This window comes from Pungitius pungitius, chromosome 7, assembly GCF_949316345.1.
Source record: "Pungitius pungitius chromosome 7, fPunPun2.1, whole genome shotgun sequence".
Classification (NCBI taxonomy): Eukaryota; Metazoa; Chordata; class Actinopteri; order Perciformes; family Gasterosteidae; genus Pungitius; species Pungitius pungitius.
In genome coordinates this window covers 13,249,342-13,259,093 of record NC_084906.1, presented here as the reverse complement: position 1 = coordinate 13,259,093, position 9,752 = coordinate 13,249,342, and the positions used below count along the sequence as shown (strand labels likewise).

The 9,752-nt window shown below is 42.7% G+C and overlaps 1 protein-coding gene across 1 annotated transcript in view; it reads left to right on the top strand.

The window, feature by feature from the left end:
• Positions 1–710: 710 nt before the first annotated feature.
• The window catches only part of nr5a2 (nuclear receptor subfamily 5, group A, member 2), a 61,296-nt gene continuing 52,254 nt past the window's right edge, over positions 711–9,752 (top strand). Inside the window, exons 1-4 of the mRNA XM_037469996.2 lie at positions 711–938; positions 1,642–3,275; positions 6,244–6,362; positions 9,441–9,582. Coding sequence (XP_037325893.2) covers positions 3,194–3,275; positions 6,244–6,362; positions 9,441–9,582 — 343 coding nt within the window. The 5' untranslated portion in view covers positions 711–938; positions 1,642–3,193. The remainder of the gene's footprint in view (positions 939–1,641; positions 3,276–6,243; positions 6,363–9,440; positions 9,583–9,752) is intronic.

The following is a 9,752-nucleotide window of genomic DNA, read 5'->3' as shown; positions in this document are numbered from 1 at the left end:
ACACACACATCAACGTACAATAGTAAAAAAGCTTACCATGTGGAATATTGTATGAGAATGTTTAGGCACTGTGTGATCGATTCACAACACAGACTTGGAAGTGAAACGTGGATGAGAATTAAAGTTTGAGTGACAGGATCGATTTGATCGATTGACTTTGATTTTATATTTCTTTTACCACCTCAATCTGTAAACTGTCTAAAGTATCACACAAGAACCTGGCCCCTTCTCTCACTCTCTTTCTCTCTCCAGTTTAGGTTTGAATAGTTGTATTATATTTGTGAATAATAAACAAGCCTTGTGCTCTCTAGTTTGTTTGGCTTGTTTCTGTCTTTTCGTGTCTGAACCTTTTGACCGGTCGTTCTTCCCGTCCCCTCATTTCATTTCACCTATCTCTCTCTCCCTCACTCTCTCTCTCTCTCTCTCCCTCTCTCTCTCTCTCTCTCTCCCTACGCAGGTTAATCATTCCAGTGTGGTTATTTCGCCAGAGAATGTCTTATCAGTCTCTGTGTCATTTTATAACCTAACCTGCATCCCCCCTCTGAGCCTCCTGGCCCTACTTGTCCTCCCTCTTGTCATCCCCCTACTCCGCCCCTGCTGCATGCATGTAACCCATTTTCATCCAATCACACCAGAGCATTAACAGCAAGCTGTTGATTGGTGGAAGCCTCTGCACCTTAGCAACATTGGGGTTAAAGTGCTAGCCAGGTGATGAAGACAAAGAAGAATATGTATCAGAGTGTATGTTCGAAGGGAGGAAGTGTTTACTCTTACTGGCATGGGAGGAAAATTCTTATATTTTCATTTTATTTGAGTCCACAGCGAGTATATTTTATTAATTAGTCATTTTATTTTGTTATCATGACATATTGTTTGCAACCCATTTGTTAGGCCGAGCTCTTGCAGGTGAAAGTATGAAGAAAATCCTCGCACAAAAGGTGAGATTGAACATTGTTAGGAGACATTAATGAACTTTCAGTGCAGGGAACTTATGGTAAATAGAAAGTGGTAAACTGGATCAGGTTAGATCCACCAATGAGCCGGGCTGGTAGGCCTATTTTTATGTGCTGATTGGACTTTTATGTAAAACAGTAATTACAGCAGAAGTACATCAAAAGGTGAAATATGTGGGGTTTTTGATGAGTGACAACATCTTGTAAGCAGTGATGGAGCTGATTTACATTGCAACGGTTCTAATACAATCTGGATCTCAAAGAAAAGAAGACATGTGACTTATTCAATAATATGTTAGTGTTAGTGGTTATGAAATACTGAACTTCATTTCAATTTACAGTAAGTGATGCTAATACGAAATGCAACAGGTTGACAAAGCCTGCATCATTTTCCTGTCCGAGCTAGAAATAATGTGATTGAATTCACCGGATCTTCTTTTCCAATTTTCTATTCTGGGCCAATTTATACTGATAAATAAATTGAACGAAACCTTTTCAGTAAACTATTCACATTTTGCAATTACAAATGACAAAAAAGGAGGAATCCATTACAACGGGGGTCTGCTCCCTTCATTGTGCTCGGTGGGGATTTTCTCCCTTGTTATTAACATGTTACAGGTGGATAAAAATAGTAAGTTATCAAATAAACTTCATAATCTATCATAATTTCCCCTGCTTGTTCCTCTAGTTTTACTGGACGGTGTAACCCGGGACGTGTGCGTGTCCGCCTCTGCGAGATGATGTGCCCGTGTGAAGGAAACTAAGTGATCGTGTGTTTGTGCAGCGCGTGGATGGGGGATTTAGGTGACGAGTGACTTTAATCACTTCTTGTCTTCGTGTATTTCACTAAATAGCCCGGAGTGGCAAGATCATGAATTGATCCCTATTCAGCCAATTACTGATAGCAATTCAGATTACGAGTATATTTCTTTTGCGTAAGGGGACCAGATAATAGACCAGTACGAGCCCGAGGCCGGGCCTGATGCCCTTTTCTGTAAATTGAGCAAACGAACCCAAAACATACTTCTTAAGAGCTTTCGGGCAGAATTTCGATTAATATAATGAGATATATATTATAAAGAATGAAAGAAAAACGGTAAAAGAAGGTGTATTATATTTTATTTTACTACTTTTATGACATTCTAACAATCAGTGGAAGCGTTGGATGAAGAAGCATCAGAAGCAGATGACATAATGCTAAAACGGATTATTGAGGTGACCTAAACACTGTTTATTTAACTGCTACTGCTAAACAAAGATGACACCATTTGTATTAAAAATACATCCAAGTTTTTAGAATCATGCGTTCGGCATGTGTGCGTGCGTGCGTAACACGCGCCAACAAACATACCTCGCGAGCTGCCTTTTTGCTCCGTGCGCTCACGGGGAGTCTGCGCTCACGTGCAGTTGCGTCAATTTGCTTGATTTCCTTGTTCTCCCTCCACCTCTAAAGTCCGTCATTAACGGGATTAAACAGCTGCAATTTCGGAGAGACTGAACTGGAGGGTTAGAGGCGATGTTTCCCCGTCTCCTCACGTGATTGGATCATCGGAAGATGATGTCAGACGACCGCATGCGCGCCGGATTGGACCGAGAGGAGTAAACAAAGCCGCGAGGAGGAGGAGGAGGAGGAGGAGAGGTCTGCACATCTCCAGACAGTTCGACCGGCACACCAAATCCGACTTTACGCACAGGAGGGGGCGGCCCCGGTGGCGCGTACTTGTCTGCTTAAGTCTGAAAGTTACATCGAAGGTTCCACTTTCAGCGCTGATGCGTTAAAAAATACTTTTGGAGCTAAAGGGAAACACGCCATCGCATTTCAATCCGGACGCGTGGCGGACGGCTCCGTTTGAGTAAGCGACTTATTCCCTAAAATCACCACGCAACTGTTCTTGATCAGGCTTCGAAGAAATCCCTCGTGTCCGCTCCGCGTTAGTGTTGCTCTTCTGCGCGCAAATGCAATCTTGAGAAAACCCCCACAAGTTAAGTTACATCCAAACCAGATACGCACCGGCCATGCAACCCGGACGTTTGAAGTCAGTCTGACTCCCGTTGATTCAGGCTTCGTGTTCGCAGCATGGTCCGATAATTGGACGAGACAGAAAGAGATTAAAAGTAAGAAAAGGAGCGCTAGGCAGACATTTGGAGCAGTTTGAGTGTGTTGCGGGGACATCCGCCTCTCACGTCCAGGTGTCCCGCCCGGCGGCGCGGAGTCTCCAGCTCGGGCCGGCGGCGCTGACATGCTGCCCAAAGTCGATACTGAATCCCTGGGACTCAGTCGATCGTATGGAGAACAACGGCGCGTGCCAAGGAATATGCAAGGTAAGAACTGTCATTCGCGATGTCATCTCGTAAGACTGCAGCGTACATTCAAACACTTCCACTTGTTCCACGGAATGTTGTCGGGATGGAAGTTTCTCCCGGCGCGCGTGTCACGGAAAGTTTTGAACACGCGACTGTCTAACGCATTTCTGCGGAAAAGGTAAATAGGTAGGACATAGATAAGGCAATTTATAGTGTTATTGCACGATGACGGTGTAAAGTAACTAAGTATTTGCAGGTCATTCGATTTTGAGATTGTCGGAATTTATCTTATCGTCGTTTGCGGAGTGTGTTATTTCCTCTGAATTTTTACTACACTACTATCTTTGTTGTGATAACAACCAGAAAGCATGAATGCAAACCAAACATTAACGCACTATGGTGATCAATGATTATACCCAGTGCTGGAAATGTGCGCGCGCCTGGTGCGAAAGAGAAAATAGATATGTTTTTATCTCTTATAAATCTGTCATTTTTTGGAATTAATCACTTCACTTCGTCTTGGTAAAATGTCTAAAATTGACTCGTTATTTCGATGCAAACATTTGTTAAGAGATTTTTTGTCGATTCAAAGGAAGAATGAATTGAAGAGCTTATTTACTCATAGGCTAAATTTAGTCATTGCCCCCGTTCAATATTTGACTTATGGGGACAGAGAACTTTAGTCTCAGAAGCCTGTTCTCTTTGAGAGGCATCGTAAAATGGCTATAATGGTGTGTCAAAATTATGCTAAAAATATTGATATTTATTCGCAATTTGGAATGTGTTAATAAAACAAATGCCTAAAAATGAATGCAATTTCAAAATCAGATTTTACAAACTTAAAATGGGGAACCAAATATATAGTTTTTACGATGTGTGTATTTTGTATCTTCTCCAGTCAATAATTTCATCTTTTAATGTGCAGGGCTTTGATTGGGGAAACACATGTTTCGGCATACTTATAAAACTTCCTATGGCGTACACTACTTAATAATTGTTTTTATTATCTGTTTCTGAAATAATACAATGAATACAAATAAACACATGAAGCTGCGATAAAAAGAAAAAGAAGAAGGGATGACTCCTCTGCCAAGATAAACCCGCGTATCCCCCTCATTCCCCCACGTCCTTTTACAGCAATATAAAGGGACAGTCAATTAGCCCGGTCCTGGTTTACGAGACGCTGATAACACGCACGCACAAGTCAAGGAGCGGCTGGTCGGGGAGGCGGCTGTCTGCGTTTACGCAGGGGCCAGAAACAAGGTAGCTGGGAATGAGACAGGGCTTTCATTTTGGAACCAGCAGGATTTTCGTAAAAACTGTGTAGCTTCTTTTTTGTGTGGGAGGGGGGGGGGGGGGGTGACGGTGGCCGTCGAGGTGAGAGTCAGCAGGTGAGCGGCTGTTTCGTCTCGGTATGTTTCTGCACATTCTACAGCAATGCAACCTGCTCGCACTGTGTTGCAGGTTGCGTGTCGTTTACGTGAAGCAGGGATGCACGAAGGTTCAACTAACTCAAGTTGGTCAAATAAAAGTCCGTCCCTCGTATAATAGTGCAGACATCACCCGGTGTATAGTGCGTTTCTAATTTCTCGAAATAGCAGCAGCTTCGATCATTTACATGTCTACGCGAGAAAATACCGGTCAGGAACCCACAGATGATCCTTCAGGAAATATTTCTTACTTGTGTCCAACAAACGTTACCAATTTGTTCAATTTACCGCGGCCTCGTCCACCGCGTAACCGTTGTGTTAATTAAAATGTGCCCAGATGTGCAGCGTGATAACAGCCCCTGCGAAAGTTCTCCCCGAGGCGCTCGTGGGCAGAACAAAGTTCGGACACCGAGTTTCTTTGACCTTCTGCGGGGGGAAAAAATCGGCATCTCGTTGGAGAACCTGTTGCTTCAGCTGCAACGCGCAGCGTGGATCCCAGCGGGGCCACGCGTTAACAAACCAGAAACCACGGCTAATTAAAACGGCCCAGTTAGCAGATGAGTGGAATTCTAAGTAGAGCAGCGGTAACATATTTTGGAAGGCGTCCATAGTTGAGCAACTATTTCCACTTCTGGAGCCACATCCACGCAGGGTTTTGCCGTTTGATCGTGGCTGCTTTTTTATGATTACAACCATAAATGCTTTTGTAGCTGTTGTAAATGTCAGCCTGACTGTTTGCTAAGCGCTATCACACACGGCCTTATCACTGCGCGCATATTCTAATCGCAACAAATAGGCCCACGCCGCATTTACACCTGGACCCGAGTGTGTTCCCAAAGAGAACGGCGCAATTTGCAGATTCCAGAGAAAATCTCACTCATTTCTAAATGCATTTTAAAATGAGAGTAATTTATTCTATATAGAAACGGCTATGTCAAAAATATATCGAAGACTTGGACTCTTTGTTTTTGTTCCCAGCACACGCAGAAAGTCACATGTAACGTTGCCGGTGCGTTTACGTCACCGAACACACCACGGCAGCGAGATTCTTTCGACGGGAAAATAACGTTGGCACAAGTTGGGTTTTTGGATGTTTTTCTCCTCGCCTGCAGAGATAAGGGCTCCTCTGTGTGTCTTTATTTGTCTGTGGGCGGTAACACATTCTCCTCCAATCCTTAACTCTAATATCGCACCATTTCCGCCAGCGATTTGACGACTTAGACGCATGCATATTTATGAGGGGTTTTTTTTTTGCTTCTGTCCGCAACACATGTAGAAGAGAGGGCGGCAGTAAGGCGAAATTAATAGTTGCGTCCTTTGAACTCCCTCCAACCCCCGACTATCCATCGTCCCCCCCCACCCCCACCCCCTTTTTTTACCCTCAAATCTAACCTGTACAAGTCCATCCGAAGTTAAAAAGAATCTCATCCAGTGGCGTCGCGTGGTTCCCCGTGGTTCATCTTGATGGATGGAAGTTGGCTCTTTGGAAAAGAGATTGCTCAGCACTGACCGTGTGTGCGTGTGTGTGTGTGTGTGTGTCCGTGTCTTATCCTCAGCCCACCAGTTAAAAATGATGGACTACACCTATGACGAAGATTTGGACGAGATGTGCCCCGTGTGCGGAGACAAGGTTTCAGGGTATCACTACGGACTACTGACCTGCGAGAGCTGCAAGGTGAGTGCCCTCCTCCCCTTCGCCCCACAATTGCAATCACTTAATTGCTTTGATATCTTGAATATTATATTGTCTGAAACAAGTTTTGGTAACCATGTTGCTATTCATTGCTGTTATTATGAAGTTCCTCCTGGTTTACAGGTGCTGAGCATGGCTTGATTGTTGACTGTTGTTAAATTGTTCACGTGCCTTTTGCCATTTACTTTACTTTGCTCTGCTTGAATACTGACACAGCTGTGTTTGTACTATGCAACTTTAAATACAATGGCTCCTGCCTTCTCTGTACGGCTGTTACTTTAGTATATTAAGCCTTCTGTTCATAGAGCAGGTGTATTTTTTGCAATTATACTTGTACGTTGTTTAGCCAAAATTGAGTGTAGCTGCAGTTATGTAACACTGCAGATAAAAAAAAACAAAGGCAAAGTTGCCAAGGGTAAAAAATGACAACTTTTCTAGAGGGTCAGAGGATTATGTAAACGGCGAACAGCTTGGAAAAGAAACACAAGCTCAAAAGCATGCAACGTGTTTTTTTTATTTTTGGTTGCAATTTTGGCAACCATCAGAAACAGAAGGTGGAGGAGGAGGTTTTACCCCGGGAGCAGAGTACACAATAACAGCATCTCTGTTTGTACTCGCCTGTATCCTACAGTCTGAACTCTCATCACAGGTTCATTAGGAAAACAGCAGCATTGTCCGGCTGCAACATGTCTCCAGGTCAATAATGAGTCTACCGCAAAGCAAACTGCTGCCGCTATTATTTTGAGTTCCATCAACGACCTATTTGTCCCTTCCTGCCTATTTCCTATGTTCTGCTCAACACGGGGCTATTGAGCTTTATCCAAATCCTTTGGTTGGCCCAGTAAAGCTGTGAGTAAAAACCTTAAGCTAAGACCACTGTCCCCGTGTGTTAACACTGTACGGCGTGAACGTGCCGCTCACCCTATCGATGCTGCGGCGCACATTTCTTGCCTATGTGGTCATTATTCAAAGCAGATGTTATAGATGTTATCCCATATTATGACCTTGAGACGTAAGCACTGGGAGACGTCAGTGGCATCTCCGTTGCTGTTCAGACTCAGAGAGTGTGTGTGTGTGTGTGTGTGTGCATTCATGAAGGATGTAGATGAAGTCTTTTAAAAAAGTGCTGCCTATGCTTGTTGAAACATGAAAGATATTGATAATTACCTGAAGCTCATCATTGATTATCTCTAGAATGCAAGCATCTATTCAGTGCAATTGTCTGAGTCAGACTGAGATATCAGTCTGTTGACAAGTTGCACATTCATATCACTATTAAATACTCGCTGTCAGCAAGGCAGGACAATACATCTCCAGTGTAATTACGGAGGTTTTTCAGCTCCTTGAAAAAAACGCGGGGCAACTACATTTAATTCTTAGTTCATTCTTGGTTAACATAAAAATACCAGTAAATTTCAAACTGTAATTTTGTAAATCTCCTCTACCCCCTCTTTGTACCCTGTATGCCTATATAATAAAAAGAAGATTGCTAAATTCACCACAGACTTCTACTTCATACAGTCCAGTTTGCCTTGTAGTAACTACGCATAGAAAGTAAACATAGTACCACATCATACCTGCTGGATTAACAATAACACGCTGAAATGGGCTTCATGGACCAAGAACCAAACAATAACAGCTCATTGCCAGCGTGCTTTTTTTTGAGAGACTGACAGAGCAGAAAAATCCTCAAATACTGGCATTGCAAGCAAATAGTAAGAAGGTCAAGGTCAGAATGAAAGGGCACATATCAAACATATATTTGAGATCAAAAGAAGTTTAGGGAAAACCAATAGGAGCAAAGCCATGAATCTCGTCTTTAATTCAAAGTTAACACATAATACAGCAAGTGAAAAGCATGCGGGATCAGGGGAGAAACAGTTTTCATGTTTCTACTGCTTCTTTATTCATATGAAGCACAAAGCGTTTCTCGCTTGCTCTTATTTGTGCACGGAGTGCAGTTTCTGAGATGGAATTCCAAAGTATGTTTTATCAAAATAGAATTAGACTTTAGTTTGCAACTTTTGCAGTAGTCGTTTTTACAAATAGAAAAAGAAGTCTGTACGTGCACCAACTGCCAGTCAAAAAAAATCTTTTCAGGGATGTTGTCCTCTTAATCTCCAGGCATGCAGTGTGGTTTCCGAGCATCCCGTTTCGTTCAGATATTTATAGTGCATGCTGTGCACTAAATGGAAAATTGGAGAGAAAGTTATCTTTGAAGCATGGATTTTTTAGCACTGAGAAGTCAATAATCCAAAACCGAGCGCAGCTTTTTACCTTTATTTTTCAGGCGATGCAGATTATCAATTAAATTTGGCTTTGGTGAGATATTGAGAGCGGCTTATCCTTTTTCATTTTTTTTAAGGACCAGGTTTAAGGATTCTCCTCCTTGGTTATAGATCTGGAATAAGTTAATACCATCTTTCATTTTCACTGCAACTGCAATTCATTAATTACATGTTGCAGGTATGAATCTCTATAATCCTGTAATTGTAAATTATGGATATAATTTATTGGATTTTTTGGACTTCTCTGCTTGTATTTTTCAATAATTAAACAGAAAGTTGAAAAGATGCTTTTTCCAATTCTGTAGTTGTTGCCTGAATATGAGGAGCACTTCATTTTGACAGAAATGACACAAATTAAACTCTTTGAACCAGTTTATATTGCAACACTAAGCGTATGATATGTAGATCATTTATGTTTTGCTGATTTGTAAAATTCTAAATAATTTAAATTAAGGCATGGTGTAAATTCGTGAATAATTTCCTTGTGTGACTTTGTCACAATACCCTTTTTTGGAAGTCGGTTTTTCCAAGTCAAGACTGATATTTGTTTGATTGGTGAGAAGTGTCTACTCCTGCTGTGCTTTACTCCGCATCTCCACCTTCCATAAAGCGTCACCACATCAATTGTGGCGTTGCTTTGAAAACTTCCCCCTGCGTGCGGTTGTATCCATTTAGGCCGTCCCTCTCCATCTGTCCGGGAGTGTGAATGGGCCAATTACCGTCGCATTGCAGGGGTCAAGCGGGTTGACGTCTTAATTGGTTCTCTCCGCAGGGCTTCTTCAAGCGCACCGTCCAGAACAACAAGCGCTACACATGTATAGAGAACCAGAGCTGCCAGATCGACAAGACCCAGAGGAAGCGCTGCCCGTACTGCCGCTTCCAAAAGTGCCTCACCGTTGGCATGAAGCTAGAAGGTAAAGCGGCATGTTTACTTTTCTACGGTTCAGGTGTCGGGCCAACACCAACATGACCTACGTGTCAGTTTTGCTGGAGTTTGGACTCTTTGATTCAAGGTGTTTCCAGGTAAAACATAAGGTGACGACGAGATGAAAATCCAACCGTGTTTCAAAGTGCAGCAGCAGCT